The sequence below is a fragment of the Xiphias gladius genome, chromosome 11 (assembly GCF_016859285.1).
Source record: "Xiphias gladius isolate SHS-SW01 ecotype Sanya breed wild chromosome 11, ASM1685928v1, whole genome shotgun sequence".
NCBI lineage: Eukaryota > Metazoa > Chordata > Actinopteri > Istiophoriformes > Xiphiidae > Xiphias > Xiphias gladius.
In genome coordinates this window covers 21,683,966-21,707,450 of record NC_053410.1, presented here as the reverse complement: position 1 = coordinate 21,707,450, position 23,485 = coordinate 21,683,966, and the positions used below count along the sequence as shown (strand labels likewise).

Genomic DNA, 23,485 nt, shown 5'->3' with positions numbered 1-23,485 from the left:
CTGAAACAATCAGAGCCAAATTTAAAGGAATACTTCACCAATAACCTTTCTTTTCAGTATGAAATAACCCATGTCTCTCTATCAGAAAAAAATGTGTCAAAAAAATCAAAACTCACACACCGATGCGCTGTGTGTGTGTGTGTGTGTGTGTGTGTGTGTGTGTGTGTGTATAGAAAGCAATGTATGTATAGAAAAGGGTGCGTGTATGAATGTGTGCGTGAATGGGTGAATGTGGCAGTAGTGCAAAGCGCTTTGAGTGGTCGGTAAGACTAGAAAAGCGCTATATAAGTGCTGTCCATTTACCATTTACCATCAGTAAATGGTGAATATGTTCCAAACACCCATCCCCCAGCATAGCCAAATGTATTACCCCTGTGTCACATTATTGCCTCCTTATAGCTCTGACGTCCACCGGATGTACATTATTAAAAGGAGGCGTTAGTCTATGCTTTTCTTACTGTCAACAAGTACCATTAAAAATAAAACCAGCTATGGGTTTGTTAAAAGGCTCAGTAATTTCCAGGGGGACAGGAAACAGCAGGGCACTGTAGTTGTTAACACAGGTTTCGCCTTTATACAGTGCAGTGTTAATACAAAATATATATACTGCAAAACACAGGCAGACAGACACCAGACAGACAAGGCAACGTTACGATCACAGACCATACTTGTATTGGCAGCTATGATGCCCTTTAGCCTTTAATAATTATCATAATTATATATATTTTATATAAATATATACATAATAATTATTATCCTCTTACTGATTGTTGCCACATATAATTTTATTTTATGACCTACAATGACAAAAAAAAAGTTTCGTATCAAATGAATGTGCTGTGTGTTGATTCGTGGATTATAAAGTAATGCAACAGCGTTTTATTGTTTTCCCTGTTCATGTGCAGCTGAGTGACCATAACGCATCACGTGTGTTTTGAAAATGAAATAATAATTTCTGTAGATCAGAACTTATGCAGTGCATACTCTACAGAGACAGTGAGCATCATATGAAGTGTCAAGTATTGTGCAGTAAATCTGTTTGGGACTTCTCATCCAGGCAGTATCGGTTAAACTCCAGCTCTCACTGGACTGTGGCGTCCATCAGCTGTGATCCCGTGGAGCCACTTGATAACTGGCAAAACACTCGAAACACACTCAGTGTTATTCTGCAGACTGGTGAGAGATTCATGCTCCGTGATATGATCTAGTGAAAAGAACCTCCTGGTTTTCGTGTCTACTCAAGCAGACTGCCTACACTTGCACTAATCCAGGAGTAAGACAAAAAGGGGCATTGGACCTTTGTAGCCCATATATTATCATTTAGCACAATAATATCTATAGCTGCTATCTCTCTGTACCTTACCCGATGGGATTTTGAAATTCAGTGAAGAAATAATATCTGGTATGTGTGTTGAAAATTACTGTTTGAGACCAGAGCAAACAGACCAAGGTATGAGTCCATGCAAAAGTCAGAATGCCTCATGCATGCTCATCTGGAGCCTGAGAAATGTGGGATTTTTTTGGTGAGTGGAAATCGATTTTAGTACAGAACAAGTTTTCAAGTCAAATTCCAAAATTTTTCTGGAGTGTTACATCTGCAGCCAATGACATGGCAGCCCCCTCCAGGCGCAGAGACACATCACCTGAGATCTAGTTCAACACAGAACCTGAGCGTAGAGCTTGAACACAGAGAACACACTAAACTGAACTCCTGTCCTCTTTTGGCTAGGGCCCCTACAAAAGCCCAGTGCTGCAGACAGTCCCGCCACCTCTGTGTACGCATCCTGTTCGTCCCTCCACTTGAGGCACTGGGAAGATGTGTTCCCCCGCTCCTCAACACAGATCCTACATCCCGTGATAGATAAAGAGTTAGAAAGCCAACACACAGTAGTCCGTGTTATTACTGATGACAATCCAGTTGGAAAAGGGCACAAAAGTCATTATGTTCCAACAGGAAATGCCCCAGGAATCTGGGTGAACATGGACTAATGTCCTCTAAAGCAATATTTATTCAAAAAAATGTTTTGAATCTCATTAAATTATTGCCTGCAAACACAAGTCTGTTTTCAATTGTTTGTCATTTTCTTTCTAAAGCCATAATTTTGACTTAAAGTTAAATTGTTATACAGTCATCGTATAAACTGTCACATCCAATTATTTTCAAGATAATTGTTCCAACGCTAATTCTAATACTACATTTGGTTATTTCTGTATTACACTGAGCAATATTCAAACAGATGCAGAAGGGAAACAAAGCCTCTGCAGCTCAAACAGGTAAGATGCCTGTTTGACTTCTGGCCTACTGCAGGGCTGGCAGCCGCTACGTCAGTGATCTTCTTAGTGACGTCACCCAGGCCACTCTGCCTCCAGCAGGTCCTCCATGGGGCCCCTCAGTCCATCGTCTCACTACCATCATTATAAATCCTGATCATAACACGGGATCAAATTATATTTATTTATCCAAATTACATTTCAAATGACATTGTTTAAAGATGATCCCTAATTGACTGATAATACAACTGAAGGTGACGGTGGCTCCTCAAACCAATATGCCAACCTGCAGAACACAGAGGCGGTTCGCTACAGTGAAGGCCATGCTCGCGCATGCTCAGTTGCAGAGCGCGTCATCAGGCTCCTTAAACGCGGGTGGGACTGGACGCCTCAGATGGCGGACTCATGCCGCCCTACAACACAGTCTGCCAAACTTTCAGAGCTTGTGCTTTGTTAGTGTAGCACAGCGGTTTGGCACTCCTCTCTCTCCGTCATTTTTTGGCTTGCACTTTAAAATCTGACCTTTTTTTTAAATCCCTGGCGTTGTCCAGTTTGTGGAACTCATGCTGCACTCACCCCAGTGGAAACGTTGCCTCTTGCTTTTGACACATCTGCTGTCCCCTTCAAATCATCTCTTTATCCTGCCCTCCACTTCACCAGCAAGCATCACAAGTTCTGTTTCTGTACAATTCTTTTTCTTGGTCTCTTGCCTGGATTTTTCGGTGATTCTCCATGGAGAACAACCGATCGTCAGGTTTATCTGCATATAAATGAGCAGCTTTGCAATGACTATTAATGGTTAAAAGTGGGATTGTCAAGGGCAAGATATGGGAAAAATTGGCATGTGCCCCATTTTACGGTTGACTTCCACTTGTAAATGGAACATTGCGTGAATGCGTACAAGTGCACAATTTTCTAAATCTGAATATTTTTTTGGCATAACGCCACACCTGCTTTACAATTTCACATGACATCTTTTAAAATCGTATTGCACTTTTGTAATCCAGAAATGTGATGAGTAATGAGTAATGTTACTGTAAACATTTATGGCCCAGAAAATTACTACAGTACAACTGCAATTACATTCGTATTACTACGGCATGCCCCAAGGTTAAGTTATATATTTGCCCTGATTGACATTTAGCATTAATCCATACAGCATGTATTTGGCACAAATGAAAATTAAAAAAAAATATATTTTATTTACCAGTTGACCCTTCAAACTCCACAGTTTAATTCCCAAGAGTGTCTGTAAGGGATCTCAATGCATCCTCTATACATCTTGGGTGCATTCACACCTCTTCTTTGAGCTGTCTGCTTGTGATGGGCTCACCCAAGACACATATTACTGCCAGGTCTGAACAGGGCCCTAACATACCTGTCAGGGTTTAAATTCACACGTTCCCTCACCAACTAACACAGCTGATGAAGCTACTTGGATGAGTGGCGGAAACGTCTTAAGTTTACTTCTACAGTCCAGCGAGAGGTTTGCTACTTCACCATACAGGATACCTGGATGATTGAGATGAACCTACAGACATCTGAACAATTAAGCTAGCAACTCAGTTTGAAACAAACCTGGAAAATGTGGGCGACTCTGTCACATACTATCTATTTTTAAGAGTAACTCTTTTGCCTCCTATGAAATGAACAAATGTCTCCATTTTTTGCGAGTAAGAGTTTCTTAAACAACAGTTTGCTCTTATCTGCACACCGCTCTGAAACATCAATCTTGCAGGGGGAAATGGAGGAAAAGAGGAGGGTAGGTGCACAAAGCCAATCAAGGTAATTGATCTGGCACAAATGATTGATCAAAGGCAGATTGCTGTTGGGCATGGAAAAGGATTTGAAAGTTCGCAGCAGAAAAGCCCCGTCCTTGATGAAAACAGAGTCCAGTTTGTTACCCTACCGAGAAGTATTACAAAGTGTGATAAAACATGGCTATTGATAAAGAAATATCCAATCATTTCCACTTTGAATGTGGATTGACTAACGGGTTCTGCTAAACAAACATTTGTCAATTTTGCACCCAAAATGAATCGGATTCTCAACTGGAAGTCAAGTTTGCAAAAGCAAATCATTAGGTAAGCCACAATATAACAGATTATATTTTTATGATTGATACCGCAGTTTACTGTGGATACAGAATATAAAAATTGAAACCATCATTAAAGCTTACCAAGTCACTGAGCAGATTCAGCGGTAGAAACTGAACAGATCATTTCATTCATTTCATTTAAACTATTATTTTATGTAGGCTTCGTGATTTTTTTTTTTTTTTTTTTAAGTTAAATTGGTCTGGCTTCCCATAGTACAAGAGAACAAAATACAAATTTAAAACCGTAAGAAAAAAATGTAATGAGCACTGGATTATGCTTTTATTGAAGGGTTCACACTTAGGAGACTTACAGATCAGAGATTTGTGACTGAAATGCTTCAAAATAGCTTTGGACAGACTGTCTGTGGTATGCGATAATTGATTTGTACCAAAAATCAATACAGTTGAGTAGACACCTACTGATTAGGTTTTCTCTTATTTTTTTCAATTTTAGACTGGCCCTGCATGGAAGAACATGATAATGACTGACTACCTGGCCACAAAAGGAATCCGATCATCAGAGGGGCGCGTTGGACGTGTCCTCATACATATCAACCAGCCGTATCTTGCAGATTGGTATCATGTAAGTGTTATTAAAGGCTAATAGATTTGTGCTGTAGATTACAGTGACAATACTCTGAGAACAGTAACTGTTTGTGTGTATTAATTCCTCAGAGATCAAGGAACTTAAATCCAGTGCCATAAAGTGCAGAGTACATGGGTCATAAATTGCACATTGACCAAAATGAGAAACTGGTGGCGTTTGGGGTGACCCAGGCCACTTTCAGTGCTCTGTGCTCCTTGTAATATGGTGGAGAGCAAACAGCAGACATTGTTTTACTAATCAACTAATGATGTTACCCATTTATGACGTAAAAGTAAAACACACTGGCTGATTGTAGCTGTAGCTCTACCACCCCTTATCTCAGAAAATCACTCTAAAATTAGATTAAACAGTTCAACTATGATGTGCATAACTAAGTAAATCACCTCGTTAACTGATGGTGAAAAGTGGCTTTAACAATGTTTATGTGGCGACATAAATTCTGAAGGAATTGTGGTCATAAATGTAATGCTTTACATGGTAAAAACAGATTGCATCGCTGTTTTCCAGAAGTGCTGGACCATGGAAAAAAGTTTTACTTAACCCTTCATGCAGGAGAAACTGGCAGGCTACAGGGATACCACAGAAAGGCAGACATACATGCAAACACAGTCACGCATTGGGGGTGGATTTATTGTCCTTTGCCCTTAATCACTCAACTATCTGCTGTTGATACAGTTGTCTGTGTCATGGCATTATGTTGCTCACTAATCTTCTCTGGAAGACCGCTAGCTATTTCCTCTCCTGCCGGCAGAGATTCAACCTGATGCAACAGTAGATGTGAAAATACAAAGCCAAAACTCAGGAAGGAAAGGGCTCATTTGTTATGCTTATTATGCTTAATTACAGTGTGCGGTTCTGGTGATCTGTTACTGAAATTAAAATTCAACATTTGTCCTTTTTGTTTACTCTTTTGAAATGACAGAATCATACAGTAGAAAGGATGTGGCCAGAGTTGTCCACACTTACCAGTCAGGTTCCTCAGATTGGATTTGACTGGTTGCCGAGGTCCTGGATTGCACACAGAATATAAGGTTTGCATACCAGTTTTAAAATAATTTCCCATAAAGCCCCCTAAGGATGTATCTCTATATGCATTGAATTTTTTTTTTTTAAGTTATGCCTGTAATCCTTTATTCAGTTTTTCATTTTATCCCCTTTTTAACACAGGGTAGATGGAAATGCTGAAATGTGGTATGCTATTGTAGATGGCTCCAGAATTCAATTATTGTCTGAGCTTGCAAGGCCGGGATGTCGTTATTTTCATCGTATTGTTGTCTTGATGTGACACTCAATATATATCCTAGGAATATGTGTTGTGCTGTCATGCTTCACATTATGGCAATTCTGGTAGAGCTTGCATTGCCTTAATCTGATACATTTTAAAAACTTGTTAGATTGTTCCAACAGTTGTATTTGGCCCCACATGTTTGGTAATCCCATTGACGTTGCTAGTGCCTCTTTATCAAACCCTTTTGTTATTAGAAACAGCAACACACTACCTAATATTTGGTAAAGATGTTGTGAGATGGGATTTTGTCCACATTTCCCAGCCCAGGATTGCACACTTCTTGAAGCCCATTGATATGCATGAAAACAATGTTGTGTGTGTTTGTGGGGGCGGTGTTAACAAAAATATTGCATTTACATATTTTATTGTAAACATAGTCCCTCCATTATCAGATGCTCAACCGTAATTGGACAAACCAACATAATTATTAATATAAGGATTATTTTTAATACTTGGATGAAAGTCCTTTACAGCCAATGACTGCCTTAACTCTGGAACCCATGGACATCACCAAAAGCTGAGTTTCCTCACTTGAGATGCTTTGTCGGGTGCTGTTCGTTTCTTGGTCTTTCAGCCCTCACTTTTGTCTTCGGGAAGTGAAAAGCATGCTCTGTTGGGTTGCGTTCAAGTTACTGACTTGGGCGATTGAAGAGGATTCTGTTTCTTTGCTTTGAGAAACTCTTGGGTTGCTTTCGCAGTATGTTTTGCGTCATTATCCATTATCCATATGTACTGAATCTGAGCAGATAGTATAGCCCTGTACTCTTCAGTCACATCATTAATAAACCCTCTGTATTTACATTCATAAGGCGTCTCTTGATTATAGACTTGGACAATGATGCGCCTACCTCCCCCAGAGTGTTCCAGACCTGCCTAGATGTTGTGAAGGTTTTTTCTTCACCAATGAAAGAATTCTGAGATCCCGTGGTCTTCCAGGTCTCTTGTTGTTGCTGAGCCCGCCCGTTCATTCCTTTTTAAGAATGTACCAACTTATTGATTTGGCAACTCCTAAAGTTTCCTGCCATCTGTCTGATAGCAGATTGTTTTCTCAGCCTAATGATGGCCTCCTTCATTTGCATCAACACGTCTTTGGACTGCATATTGAGAGTTCCCATGAACAGCTTCCTAATGCAAATACAACACCTGGAATCAACTCCAGACTTTTTATCTGTTTAATTTGGCATGAAATAACGAGGGAACGACCAAACCTGGCCATGAAACTGTTCAACTGTCAATTGTCCAATTACTTTTGAGCATCTGAAAATGAGAGACTATGTATAAAAATGGCTATAATTCCTAAATACACCTTGAATTAAAGCTGAAAGTCTACACTTCAGTCACATTTTGATGGCTTGGTTTCAAATCCATCAAGGTGGATATATATGTATATATGTGTGTGTGTGTGTGTGTGTGTGTGTGTGTGTGTGTGTGTGTGTGTGTGTGTGTGTGTGTGTGTGTGTGTGTGTGTGTGTGTGTGTGTGTGTGTGTGTGTGTGTGTGTGTGTGTGTGTGTGTGTTTGTTTGTTTGTATATATATGTATAGATAGATTAAAAATTAGGGATGTAACGCAAGTGTCACTGTTTGGCAGAAACCCATTTTCCTCAGTGGAGCACAAGACAGCAACTGAACAAGAATTTGCACAGCTCTATTCGGACAGTTCTGAATTCTTTGACAGTGCTGTTAACAATCAATCAGGGAGTTTGCTCTGGTCTCAAACAGTAATTCTCAACAGATTTCCCAGTTTCACGTCTTTTTTTTTTTTAAACTAGTTTGATGCTAAGTATTCTGTGTTTGATGCTCACTTTTGAATAAATTGAAAATACTGTTTGAATATGTATGTCAAATATATATTTAAATACATGTTTAAACACAAGTAAACGTACAGATACTCAGATATTATTGAAAATCCAAAATCACATCAGGTAAGGTACGGATAGATAGCAGCTATAGATATTATTGTGCTAAATGATAATATATGGGCTACAAAGGTCCAATGCCCCTTTTTGTCTTACTCCTGGATTTGTGCAAGTGTAGGCAGTCTGCTTGAGTAGGCACGAAAACCAGGAGGTTCTTTTCAATAGATCATATCACGGAGCATGAATCTCTCACCAGTCTGCAGAATAACACTGAGTGTGTTTCGAGTGTTTTGACTGTTATCAAGTGGCTCCACGGGATCACAGCTGATGGACGCCACAGTCCAGTGAGAGCTGGAGTTTAACCGATACTGCCTGGATGAGAAGTCCCAAACAGATTTACTGCACAATACTTGACACTTCATATGATGCTCACTGTCTCTGTAGAGTATGCACTGCATAAGTTCTGATCTACAGACGCCTATCTGTTTTCTGTTATTATTTTTATTCTCTTATGTACCTGTTAACATATCCACATTTTTATTTATTTGGTGAGTACACTGAGTGATGAGGAGGTTCACACAGTGCGACACCTGCTGTTCATTTTTTATAACTACTTTTGTCGTGCTTGCTGTCAGTTCTATACAACTGATGTTTCTAATTACTGAGAACAGACTTTACTGTCCACGGTGCATCCTGAGGAAAAGTTACTAAAGTGCTTTCATTTTCAAAACACACGTGATGCGTTATGGTCACTCAGCTGCACGTGAACAGGGAACACAATAAAACGCTGTGGCATTACTTTATAATCCACGAACCAACAGACAGCACATTCATTTGATACGAAACGTTGTTTTTTTTTGTCATTGTAGGTCATAAAATAAAATTATATGTGGCAACAATCAGTAAGTGGATAATAATAAATTATTTTTCAAATATAATCAATTATTAAAGGCTAAAGGGCATCAAAGAAAAGTTGTGCGAAAAATGTTTGCAATACAGATACATCTGCATGACCCCTTTTACTTTGGTTCATGAAATTATCCCTGGTATGTTTTCATTTTCAGGAAATACAGATTAGAGCAGGGACTGACTGTCAGAGACAAAATACAACTGCTGATCTAAAGTAGTCATTTGTAATTGTATGTGTTCTTTTGCCGTTTAGATTTTTTTTTTTTAAGTGATTTTCTCACTCTGAAACAATTTCACTGAAAATGGAAGTAGAACCGCTGTTACTCTGTATTCATTTTATCTTTGACTTACATCATAGACTTGAATTTACAGGGGTCATCTGGCATTCTTCTCACATATTAGTCATTTATATAATGCAGCACTAAAGCCGCCTCAACAAATTGCTGCATTTTAATATGGATAGGTATATTAGCTTTACAGAACTACAGAATTTGACAGTTCGAACGTTTAGGACCTAAAAACCACCACAGCCACAATCAAACTAATCTAATCACGTGTGTTAATATATTGTGAGACAGTTAAGTTGTTCTATGGTATGGCAGCAATATTAAATGTAAGTGCTGCATACAAGTGACTTTGATCTACCATTAAAGTGGTCAGTATTACTATTTTATACTGGAGTTAGTGAGTTCTCTCAGTGTTGTTGCATTTCATATCACTCAGTAATAAAAACCCATAAAGGTTTTTACTGTTTTAGCTCATTAATCACATCACCTATATTTAGCATTACTGCTGACCATTTTTCCAATGCATTTTCCAGAGTTTTTAGGTTGACTTCCTACCTTCAAGTCAGGCACTGAGTTTAGATCATTTCACAACTGTATGAAAATCAAGTTTAAGAGACCTGAAAGTCACATGGTGAGAGAGGTAATCCATCACAGTAAATACTGCGTCTCTTATTGTATGCAAGCAGGGACTGATGTGAAAACTCTCCATGTTTGAAAATTTGAGAGTCAGTGTATGAAAACTTTACAGTCACAAGATATGTTGTCAGAAAATCAAACCCAGAAGACCAAAAAAGAGTAGTCATGGATGTCTTGAAATGATGGGACGATTTCACGACAACATTACTCTCGCCACATAATAAAGATGGATTGGCTGTCAGCTGGACTCTGAGTGGACTCGGCACGCAGACTTTAGGTCTTACCTCTATGACTGCCTTAGTATGTTCCCCCAGGCAGGGCAGATCCTGAGTGTCTTCCAGACACCGCACCTCACAGGGCAGACTCTTCAGGACAGACGCGGCTCTCCTGAAGGCCAGGCATGGACCCTCAATCTCACTGAATTCATAGCTCTCTGCCAAAACTTCAAACGCATCCTATGGGGAGAGGCAGGCAAGGACAGATGAAGACTGGTAGAAGAATAATGTGGGAGAGTAGCTAAGATAGCAAAAATACAAAATATCACTTGTATAGCGAGTAATATAAGGCAGGGTCATTGAATGAATCACCACTTCTTTACAGTAGTTACACAAAGGCAAGGAAGAGAAAACCAAGGAAATACAGACTCTGAAATATGTCAGGTGTGCATTCACATGTGAGATGCACTGACAGGAAACCAGACAGGGAATAGAACTCCCTCCAGTTCCTTCCTCCCTCCTCTATCACCCCTCTCTGTCCCTGTCCCTGTCCCTGTCGCTTCTGCTGTCACTGTACAGCAGGACCTGCCGCATGGTGGTTTTTCTTCCAGATGACCGGACAGAGACATTAGAGACTGGTGAACACCAGACTGGAACCTGTCATCTTCCACTCATTCTTCCACTTCATCCTCCGCTCCCCAGAGGGGCGGCCATCGACTGAATGGATTAGTTGATTGACAGAACATTAATCGCTAGCTATTTTGATAAAGATAAAAAAAAGACAAAAATTCTCTGGTTCCAGCAACTCAAATGTGATAACTTGCGGATTTGTTTGTGTTATATCATTGTAAATTGAATATGTTTAGGTTTTGGACTGTTAGTCGGACAAAATGAGACATCTGAAGACATCATCTTGGACTATGACAAACTGTGATGGCTATTTTCGTGATTTTTTGACATTTGTGACATGAATCAACTAATCAAAAAATGTATCTATGGGTGAATCAATATGGAAGATAATTAATTACACCCCTAAATGAAGTTGAAATATGTTGGATTTGGAACATACAAATTTTTCCAATTTTCAAGGAAATCGGACTCATGACAACTGAATCATGGAAATTTCAATTTATCAAGATTTATCATGTGCTGCCAATAGACAAACTGCCATGTAGTTTTGTAGTATTGCTGTTAATGGATATGTTTATGAATCATATATATTATGTTTTAATTGCACAGGTCATTCAAGAATTGTGGCAATTTATGTCGTGACTTTTACATTTATAGGCAAAAAAACAAACTTTTTCAGGGTCAAAATCTATTATGTACCAGATTTGGTAAAGACTGGGGTAAATATTTGTATGAGGAAAACTTGAACAAATTTAAATCCCCAGAAATTCTGTGGGTGGAAATATTTTGAGTTGTGACCATGCAGCCCAGGGGAAAAATATTTTCTACATCTCATTGTTCAGGAGTTAGAAGTAAAAATATAAAGTGCGTAATAAATAGCCACATGGTGGCCCTATCCTCACAAAACCCTAGTTCTCATTAATCCTAGTTATTCTTTTGTCAGTGGCCTAACTTTCAAGTCTGTTTGGTAGCTAGGGAGATATCCTGGTAACTAACCGAGAAGCAGACTCAACGATTCTCTTACTGTTGAGGACCATTCTACCTCATTCACAGTCAAATTTAAAGCTATGGATTGTTATTACAGAGAGAAACACTTGGTGAAACAACTTCACTGTCACACTTTGTAATGTTGGCATGCGGCTGAACATTTGGCACCGTGTTCGTCTGGATGACTTCATGGTTTGCTGCTGCTGTAGTGATGAGCTACTGTTGCAGAACCAAGTGGAGGCAAACCTGTCACCACGGGAGAGTTGGATAATCAGTCTAACCATTCATTAGCTAAACAGGTAATATTTTTTACGTGGGTTATGACAAAACATTCGAAATGAGATTACTGCGGTTGTTGTGCCTGGGTTTTGTGCCTTCTAATAGCACTTTCTGGGGGAAAAAACAAAAGCAAGCTGTTTTTTATTGGAAAGCAAGGAGATGGAGTTCTTGCCAAAATTAGGTACCAGGTATAGTTTTTCATATTCAGCCCCCAGCTTAAAAACAGACATTAGACATTAACAATACATAGTCACAAACAACTACAGTACAGTATGTGGACATTTACTCAAACTACTCAAAAAAGGAATTCTGTAGCATCTAAAATTTCATCAAAAGGTGATTTTGTACAATTTTCACATTTCACTCATTTATTTAAGCAAAACACAAAATGATAATGTGTCACTGCGAGAAAATATATTCATCTTGCCAAAACCCCTCAGCATTTTGTGTTATGTGCTTCTCTAAATGAGAGAAATGTGATAATTGAATTTAAAGTTGATGTGCTATCTCATTATGTTGTTTTGATTTGCTGCGTTTTTACTCTGAACGCCTCCAAGAAAAGTTCTTACTCGACCCGTAAGTTTTATTATTAACTTCAAAGTAGAAGCTGCCATCTTGCAATTTGTCGCCTTCTCGGTAAAGCAATATTCTTCCTTCTTTCCGCCTTCGTTATTCAAACTCTGTGATTTGATATGGAATATTATGTATGTTAAGTCTGCTTCTTATATATAATGACGTTTTTGTGCAACAAAGAATGCTTTTCAAAATGCTCAGAAGCAAGCCACCTGTTCTCACCACAAAGGCTCAGGCTGAAAGAGTTGAATTACGTGACACCCACCAAGAGAGATACAGATACTACAGAGATACTACATGAAAGAGACCTCTGACAAAACGGCAATGATGTTATTGATGTTATTTTCAGGGTTCAACTGAGTGCTCATTTAAAACAACTTATAATGCCTTCAACTCAAACCTGTACCCACAGCGCCCTGATACGGTATACTACCCGCTTACAGCTAAAATGAATAAGCAAACTGAATGTAAGTCTAAGGTTCAGGTTATGCTTGAAAAGAACTAGTTAGTATGATGTTTGGTTCGATCACGTCCGAGGGCAGAAGTGTTAATATCTGCTCGGAACGGCCAGATACAAATGGGGGGTCAAAAATTTGGGCGCTTATAGAGAGAGATGAGTGTGTGTGTGTGTGTGTGTGTGTGTGTGTGTGTGTGCATTCTTTTTCCTTGTTAAAACCTGGTTCCTACATTACCCACAATGAAGGTCATTCACTTGAAGAAATGTGTCAGATTTCGCACAGCGCCCTCTGGAGCCGCAAAAGGCTATTTACAATTTTTTACACATTCGCAGTAGTACTCCCTGGGACCAGTAAACAGATAGGTGAGGAAGTTTGACTTGCCTTTTATTTTATTTTACTCCACGAACTTCTGAGTAGTTATACAGGGCTCCACTTTACCCAATCTGACCACCTTTTCAGGCTGGGCAGGTATTGTACGATAGTCCTTTTTCACAGCAGACATTTTGACTTGTAATAGTCTGAAAAGCACAGGTGTTACTAAAAAGACTGACAGCTAGTCGGTTCTATTCTAGTTTCCCTGTAAGGCATGACAGTGTGGCAGCGAGTCAAGATGCACGATACCAGGCCCCTGAAATTAAGGAAATAGATTGTAATGGAAGACTGCAGGTGCTGCTGATGACCCTTTGTCCTGTAGCCAAAGGAGACAATGTTTGATTCTCAGTGGGATCAACACTACAAGTGTACCTTTCCTATTACAGGGATTTCTTTAATTGAACATTAATAACAAAACTTTGCTTAGTTAAGCTTTCAGAAAACAGGCAAAAGAGTGTGTAGCATCTTCTCTAAAACCCGAGATAGCACAAGGGGCTTAGAAATTAGTCTGCAATCGCTCATGGCCTTTGGGTCAGCATGTCATATTACGCTAACTCTAGCATGTTTAAGAACAATAATAATAATAATAGCAAATTCATACCAGTGAAATACCATACAGCTGATAAACCAGTCTGCCATTGCACAATGCCTGAAGGATAAACACTGAACGCCAATACAGGGCCTGAAGCTCAGGAATTCTAAATCCAGGATCTAGACTTAATGCAGCCCAGTGTGAGCAGACCTCAGGACAAACTCGGCTATATTCATGCCTTCTTTTCCTCTCCTCCAGCCAGGCCACAGTCTGAGGTCATTGCACCAGCCGGAGTCCTGTACAGACATGCAGCCTCAGGTCAGTGAGCAGCAGCCTTTAGTCCAGCTCAGCCAGAAGACGCAATGAACCGTCTACTGCAGCACATGTAAAGTGAACAACCCTTTACATCCCAGTACGTGCACACACACACACACACACACACACACACACACACACACAAATATACAAGCACAAACACAGCTGGGTTTTCCTCACAGCATGCGACAAACAGGAGAAGCAAGCGTATAACGGGCCAGGTGATAGGGCACGCTTGTGTTTAGCGTGCAGGATGTGTAACAAGAAGTTTGTCTAGAAGTGTCTGAGCTAGTTGTTCAGGGTTCCCAGCACCTCACTAATAATAAGAACAACCGAGTAAACTGTGTATCATCGAAAATAAATAATCTATAGTACAAAATACAGTAGTAAAAGAATGACTTGTAGTGTGAAGCCAATACAAGATTCCCAATGGGGACAATGAACTATATCAATTCAAATCAAATAAATGCAAATCAATGAGCATCCATTCCCTTCCATCCCCCCTCTTTGCTCTCTGCTAAAAGTGAAGGTGATATAAAACCTGAAAACTAAAAAAATGACAAGACCACATAGAAAAAGTTTTCAACCCCTACACAACATTCACATGTGTATGTTCTACATTTGGAGTCATATACAGAAATGACAGAAGTGTAAATTAATATTTACGCAATCTAATGACAGATTAAATACAATGTTCACTCACATATGAATCAATAAAAGTAAAACTTAAGTTAACCTTAAAACAATTACTTTTTTTTTAGCCTTATAGTTAGACTAAAAACAATCCTGGACTAATCTCTTTACTGAAAACACAGAGATTTAAATACAGTTGTATCGGTCTTCTTATTTAAAATTTTACTAATTAATATTTTTATAGTAATAATGGGTCAAGAACTATGTATAATGTGAATGGGTCCCTTGTGACAAAGCAACAGAGACAAACCAACTCTACAGTGCACTTTAATATTGTTTACCTAATTATTTTTATTTTACGACTTGCAACTTTATTGTTTTGGTTCAGTTTCAACGCTGTCGTCAACCCTATTTTCATCCACATGGAGCAAGCAGCTGTTTTCAGCAAAAAAAAAGCTATAATAGACCCAGTGTCCACTACCTGCCCAACACCAAACCGCAGAAAGAGAAAGGTAGCAATTAGCTGGTAAACATAGTGGAGCATTTAGGAATTAAAGAGCCAGATATCTCCTTAAGTATTTGGTGGAGACCAAAACAGAGATAAAAGGTGAGTGGCTTACATTTGTCAGTTGGCCAGAAGCACGACTCCAAACCAATGCTACTGTTACTCCATGTCTGCTGGCTATGTAAATAGGAAACTGTTTGCTAACACAACCATCATATCTACTATGTCAGTGTTATGCTTACAGCTTGTTGAGCTGTCCCCAATTGACCAAAAAAATAATTTTGCAGGTTTAATTTCTTGACACAAACAAGCGAAGTTCTGAAAAATCAGAAGTTACTTTATTGATACTAGAGGAGTGATTTGATTATTATTGTGTCTTGTTGATCTTTGTCTCAAGAAAATAAATCGAAACATTGCACACAACCAGAACAGCCAGTTATACCACCTCTCACCTGCTAAATAACAGGATTTTAAGACCTGACACACACACATACACCTACTTCAGCCAGTCTGTCAACTGTCATGTTTTCCTGCATAAAGTCCTCAAAAACCAACCCTCATATGCGTTTATTTAATTAATGAGGAGTTAGGGCTGGTAGGGGGACTTGGTGCACAGGGACGTTGATATAGCACACCGATTTACCCCCTGCCATCGGATATCATGGACATGCCTGCAAGTCTTGTTCGCACAGCAGCTCGTCTCGCTGCATGCACAAAAAGAAACCATGTAAGGAGGTCAGAGAACCCACTGAGAAGAGTTTTAATACGATTAAGAGCTAGGAGATGGATTTTATCTATCCCATATGTAATGAAAAAGAGCGGAGGACATCATTCTGAATTTTTTTTTTTCTTCAAATTTACCTCAAATGAAGAAAATGAGGGTGTCTAACTTCTAAGAACATTGTCCAAGAAAAGTTGAAGGCATTTTAATATGAAATTTAACAAGATTTGGTCATGGCAAAAGTATTTTAAAACCTTCATATATCTTTTTAAAACACTTAAACAAAACAAGTACTGAAAAAGCAGCGATGTGTTACCCATTTCTGATCCTTATAGCTTTTTGTTTTTTGGGTCTTTAGGTTGTGAATGTTAACCCCACTGGGGGATGGAGGGAATCAATTTGATACATTTAAGGTTCACTGCTCCCATACCCCCTCCACTCATCTCCCCATCCGTAGCATGTCTGCTAGCAGTGCTTCGGAGGCCTTGTGCTGAAGGGAAACAAATTCAGGATGTTTAGCCCTTTCTTTCTCTAACTCTTTCTCCCACTCTTTCTTCTCCTCTCCTCATTAGTCTGGCACACTGTGTGTGCTTCTATGCTTCTACGTGTGTGTGTGTGTGTGTGTGTGTGTGTGTGTGTGTGTGTGTGTGTGTGTGTGTGTGTGTGTGTGTGTGTGTGTGTGTTGCCATCAGAGAAAAGGTATAAGTCAATATGTCAATTTTTGTGTCGGCCTGCACCAGGCTTATGGTAAAATTATGACAGCAGAAGACTCAGGGCTAAGCAGATAAAAAAGAGAGGATTTAAGCTTGACTTCTGCATGGATTTCCCAGTCACAGTGAGAGCAAGACAGCCAGAGACAACAAGAGTGAGAGAGAGCACAGTATGAATGGGTAGATGGGGGTGACGGGGGATGTTAAACCCAACAAAAGGGCAGGGGGAACTGGTACAGGACTGAAAGAGTGTGAGGCAGAGATGGGGAGGGATAAAGAGGGAGCAAGGATGAGTGAATCAATAGTGGATGGCTGTGGAATGAAGGGCAGCTTGGTGCCAGTGTGTGATTGACACCTCACTTGGGTGCTGTTGCTGAGATGATGCTCATCTTCTCCTCCTGATCCTGACAACTCTCTGCACAACCTGCTTCCTCCTCCTTCTCCAGCACGCCCTGCTGGCCCCGGATGCTCTCTTCCTCCCCTCCATCCCGGTATCATCGCAGGTTGTTTCCTGTGACACCTCCTCTGTCTGTCTAATGGATCCCTCTACGCGTACGGTAAAGTTGCATTCACAAACTGCATACACTAACACAGCATCGTACAGTCACATACACAGGCACACGCAATATTTAAAGCTCCTGGGTGTTGAATATTTGCCTCACTACATTGTATCTTTGTAAAATTAATTAATCTAGTTGATCAAATAAATTGGTTTTTGATAGTAGTATAAATTGTATGATTTTACTGCTTGTCCTTGGGTAAGACTTCCAAAACAAGCAATGGATTCCATTTGAAATGTTAATGTTAAGTGAATCACCTTCTGGCATAAGTTCCATAATTAATGCACAGATATGAGAGTGATATCCATCTTGTCATGTAATTCTTGCCAAGAAAGTAAATAAGATTATTTCCCAAAATGTAACAGATGTGTTCATTTAAAGTTACTACAGTTACTACAGAGCCATGGCCCTGACACCAGCTCCTGTCTAGCCGCTGTTCCACTTGCTGTTGTATCTCAGATCCCTCTTTCGCTCATCTTCCTAGAACAGTGAAACCTTTTGCTGGGTTTTACTATCCATATTCTATAAATAAATTTGTATCTACTAGAGCACTTGCTATTACAAGTTGAAATCTTTTTAACAAAGTGATCTTAAAGTGGCAATAATAAATATTTTTATAATAATAATGTATATGACAATGTGAAAATGTCGCCCGTAGTGATGAACCTACAGAGAATTATCAGCTGAATATGCAGCTCCCCTCTGTTTTATGGAGCTTTATAGTGAGTTTCACCTCATTGTTTAACTGTCCATAACTTCACTGTTTTGGTTCTCTCTCATTGCTCTCATAGCGCTGTTTCCAGCCACAGGAGGCAGCTGTTTTTCGGCAAACAAGCTCTAAGAACCCACTGTGCACTAAATGCTCAGTACTAAACAGGAGACAGACAAAGTTAGTGACTAGCTGGTGAACACAGTAGAAGATTTAGGGGCTCAAGAGCCAGATAATTTCCCTCAGGAGTTGGTAGAGAATAATTTCTTAGCATTAAAAAAAATAAATAAATAAAAAAACAGTCTAATCTCACACACAAAATCACTTTTCTGAGCTCTGGGAAAGTTTTGCAAATATGAAACCTTCATGGATTAAGAATAATAATACAAAGAATGATAACATTTTTTTGCAGTTGGAGATGTCCTGTCAAACGTTTCACAGACGTCTCTTTTATAATGGTGGTCTATAGGAAAAATGCTTTCAGGGCTGAAAGGGATCATTTCTTTCCAATACCGTGACTGGGACGCGTTAGCAACAAGACTGAGTGGAGCTGGCGATTTTTAACCTGCGGTGGTCTAGGGCATATGGGAAATGGCATAAAGGCAACTAAAAACTGAAATATTGGTTCACTACACAACAATATACTGATGTCTTTTTGTTTCGTACATAAAAGCACCAAACAAAAAGCTTCTCACTGTAATGCTAGCCTGTTGGCCAACGCTGTTTTATTAGCATGCCGTTGGAGAAGCTGTATTGCCGGCGCATACTGTATTTTTGTGAAAGAGCTGCTTTATTAGTACGGGGGAAAATACACTGTAATGTAAATAAAACACACTTTTGGGACAGATACTAGCTTCTGCACTTGTGAAGCCATGCTGAACATGAGTCAAGAGAGCTTCATCTTTAGACTGACTGACCTGCTTTTGCTCCTGATGAATGCATCGCTTACCGTGGATAAAATAACTGTCCGTCTTACAAACGGAGGCCCCGGGCAGTTTAAGGTCCCCTGTTGTGGAAGCTATGCACAATTGTATTCGCTCTACAGTCTGCATTAGGGACATAAAACTCTACCTCTAGGGGGGCTCAGAGGGTCATCAAAGTCCTCCCGTGTCAAATCCTACTGGTAAAAGCTTCAGAAATCTTTTTCTAAAATCATGGTATTTTCAGTTTTATTTGTAGGTATAAATAGTTGTGACAAAATTGCCACAGCAGGGTGCAGATTTTAAGACTCAGGTGCAAATGCTGATCTGGCTTGGGCTTTCTTCTTTTTTTTTCAAATGATACAAAGATAGACAAATAAATAATTTAAAAAAAATAAACCTCAGGACATCACGTGAAGACAAACTCATGTGGTTATGGTTGCTAGGTGACAGTGGCACTGGCTAGCCGTGCCACACAGCAAAGCATGTACCAAAAAATACTGCTAGGCCACATACTGGACTATACTACTGCACGTTTGAGCCAGATGAGCAGATTGACGTCAGAAAATAATGTATCAGCGTGGCAGCTCAACAATTCGTTCATTAAAGTGAGGGGTTTTAAAAATGGGCCTTTTTCTCGTCAGTCTTCGCAGCATGTAGAGGTTGCTTTTGTTATAAAAAGGATAGTCAAAAAATTCTCAGCGGTGTCTACCACCACGCTGATCACTACAATGCTGTCAACTGACATCTAATTTGCGAATGAGTAAGAATTACCTTTTCAGGAACATGTCATTAACAGCAGTCATACAGGAGCAGCAGTATTCCATATTTGGCCCCTTTCCAATACTGCTACACACATGACTTAACAGCAATGCTGCTAACCAATTAATTCTCGTATAACTGCAGAATAAATTGTGTTTCCAGTATCTTTGAATCTCGATTATGAAATAGTTCCCATTCTCAAAACCAGAAGAATTTGTTTTTTGGTTGAATTTTTTTTGTTCCTATCAGTTATGATTTGTCTTACAAAGATCACTGAAATGGAGGAGGTAATTATCAACCCTTTATATTGCCTCTAGATCAAAAGACATCCAAGCACCTCCAAATGTGCATATCCTTATACATAAATGCAATCACAAAGTCAGACGCATACACTCATACACATACAAACATTTTAAAGTATCTCAGCATCTTAAAGAGCTTTTTCATTAGACATGTATTCACAGGAATTACACTAATGAATTAATTCTGCCTTGCAATCAAGCAGACAGCAAGAAAGATCAAGGATTGCTTTACCGTCGTGGATCAATCGCTTGCCCCTCATCAGCACTGCTACAGTAGATCACATGGTTTGCTGTTGTTTATTTCTAAACAGAGACTTGTTTTACAGTCAAAGGGCAAGGCAACATTTTTTTTTTTTTTTTTTTAATTTCTATCTGACTTAGATATTTCAAGTAATTGCATTTTGTCTGCCTCAGTATAGTGTTTTACCTGTGGCTCTCTCAAGACCACATCTAGTGCAACCTTTCTCTCTCATCAGAAAGTCCTCTTTGATGTGGCTTTACGTGGGGATAATACGATAATCATGGGGATAGTGAAATAGAGTGTGAATACTATGGAGTTAACACTGTGGAAAGAAACAGGGAATAAGAAATTGAACAGGAGCCCTCCCCAGGTGTGTGGGTGTGCACATCTGTACGCGTCTGTCCACGAGAACAAACGTGTGTGCACGTGTGAGAGTCTGTGAGAGTTTCAATATCACATTACAACACGTAGGTGAATTTCTGTACACGTGTGTGCAACTATTATGTATGTTTGCCATCAGTGGGAAGTAGAAAGTCATTATGAAACAGATGCCCAACAAGCCCTCGGTAAGCTGTGCTTAATAGGTCTTACGGAAACTCATCAGCAGGTCTCCACACTCCCACACAAACACATTTATAGGTTTGCCAGTCGCTTCATAGTGAAAATTCACATCTCAGACCCTCAAACATGGCATCAAAACAGTGCTTCCGAGACAGATCACAAAAAGCAAAATGGAAATGAATGAAATGCAAAGAGTAAACCAATGTCGACCTGTTTTTGAATAAATTCTCTATTTCTTGAGAGTGAGATCGTGAATGTTCCATGAGGTCAAAGCACTGCCATTAAACTTACAAGTAATTACTGTTTTCACTATAGATTAATCTGTCAACTATTTTATGATTAATTAATTTCTAGATTAATTGTTTAGTCTATGAAATGTCAGAAAATAATGAAAAATGTCTATCATAATTTCCTGGAGCCCAAAGTAATGTCTTCAAAAAAAAAATGAAAAAGGCAAGCCTGGCATTGAAGAAGTCTTTTCAGCAGCACTCACAAACTTCTCAAAGCTACTGTGCGGTGGTTTATTGTTTGTTTGGGTAATGCATAGACTACATGTTGATACTGGCTTGTTCCTGTTTTCTGGTTTCTCACTGTGCACCTGCAGCTTCATTGCCGGTATCAACATCATTTCCCTTTTCTTTCACACTCATCAGCACCTAAGCCAATCAGTCAACAAACCACTCCCCCATTCCGAGCGGGAACCTGAGCATCCCATCGTCCGCCCGTCCCCACCTCGACTACCCCTCTGTCCCGCCACTGCCCACCAGATGGCAGAGGGACAGATCCCTCATTGCTTGTGAGGAGCGTCGCGTCCGTCACCCATCTTGGTATCATGTGCGTGTCACATGTGCATGTCACAGCTGCAGATGCTACTCATTTGCAGGTTAATGTATTTTGGGGAGAGGTGTGTCAGGGGGACTGGTGAGTGAAGCGAGCCAGCCATCCAATTAGAGCAGAACAGATTAGGGGGCTTTTTACATTGCACAGTCGGAGCGACGGCCTCTGGTGGGTGAATATGTAAAAGTGCAGTTGCGTCCAAGAGTGAGGTTAGATAACTGTTTCTTACTGTCAAAATCTTGTTATTGTTTTCGGTGGTTGTCCGTCTCTGACAGGCGTATTGAGAAACTGTGGCCACAGGAGTGGGTGTAGAACCTTCTGGCAAAGTGGGCAAGGTGTCCTGTGTACAAAAATAACCAGAGACTCATGAACAAACGTATACACAGTCGTGTATTGTCCTAGTTTCTGAGCCTTTGCAATTTGTTGACAGGCTAAATGTGTAAATGTGTGTAAGGTTATTCCTGACTAGCGCAGAGCCAAGCGTTCAAATTGAATTACATAAAAATGTAGCCATTTGCCTTGGAGAAGTTATTTTTATGACTGTGTGTCTCCAGGGCAACAAGCTAATGACACTCATCTCACAGTCTGGTGGCATCCAAATCCATTACACTACCTAACCCGTGGCATTACAAATCTGCTTGCCATCATCCAATTTGCCTCCTGTAAATTGCCTTTTCAGTCTATGAAGAAATGGTTCCCCATTTGTAATATATGTGTCAAAAGGATTACCAATGTAATATTAATATTCTTGCAGACAATTAGACATCACAAAAGAGAACATTGTGTCCATAAAATCACCCATGGAATGGGAGGGAGAATGATACAGAGAGGAGAGGAAGAGGAGAAAGAGGAAGATGGAGAGATTGTCATCACACTGTGTTGACTGGGATCGATGCTGCAGAAGGAACAGGGGTGTCTCAGAAAGATAATGAAAAGAGCTACTACCTCTCACACTGCTGGGCTGAATCAATCAGTAAGGGATTCAGAAAACATTCATCATTTATTCTCTGCCAGGAGCCTTTCCTGTTCTCCAAAAAGAAAAAGAAATTCGAATAACTTTGAATATATTTCACGGCACAATTTTTCTGCCAATCAAAAGTAAAACTGCCTTCGAAATTCCCTAACTGCGCTCCCTCTAAATACAACAGGAGGTTCTCCCTCACTTTTCCACCTCAGCTGCAGTTTGTTTAATCCAATATGGGATTGTGGGTCCATGGAGACAAATGTCTGTGCATCAGCATGCAGAGGTTGGTTTTCCCCATCTGGGCTGGGTTATTATACAGGCCTATAACTCTGTGGAAGCTAAAGCTCTCAGACTGATCTCAGAGCCAGCTTATCCCCTCCTGCCCTTCTCTCCAGTGTCCTCTCCACCTTTGCTGTATGGCATAGATGTAAACTAAACTAAACTAAACTAAACTAAACTAAACTAATGTGTGCAGTCTACATGTTGCAGCTTAATTTCTCCACATACCATCTGCTGAGATGAAAAAGTACCATCAGCGTTGCAAGATCTCAACCACTCCTGCACCCTCCGCTAACCTGTGGAGACGTTCCAGGCCTGTTTTTTCCTTCACGATAATTCCTGTCACGCAGACAGTGGGGTGCGCTCAGGTGGGTAAATTAAATCCTCTTGGGCTGCTGAGCAGGTCAAAGGGCACAGAGGTTCCACCTCTTAAGGGACTCTGCCTGGCCCTGCGCCCACGCACCTAAC

The 23,485-nt window shown here is 39.9% G+C and overlaps 1 protein-coding gene across 3 annotated transcripts in view; it reads right to left on the bottom strand.

The window, feature by feature from the left end:
• dntt (deoxynucleotidyltransferase, terminal) overlaps positions 1-23,485 on the bottom strand; it is an 81,497-nt gene that overhangs the window by 54,716 nt on the left and 3,296 nt on the right. For all 3 annotated transcript variants that reach the window (XM_040139568.1, XM_040139567.1, XM_040139569.1), the window contains exons 3-4: positions 22,004-22,114; positions 10,237-10,407 (exon numbers count right to left, since the gene is read on the bottom strand). In XM_040139568.1, the coding sequence (XP_039995502.1) occupies positions 10,237-10,407; positions 22,004-22,114 (282 nt within the window). The remainder of the gene's footprint in view (positions 1-10,236; positions 10,408-22,003; positions 22,115-23,485) is intronic.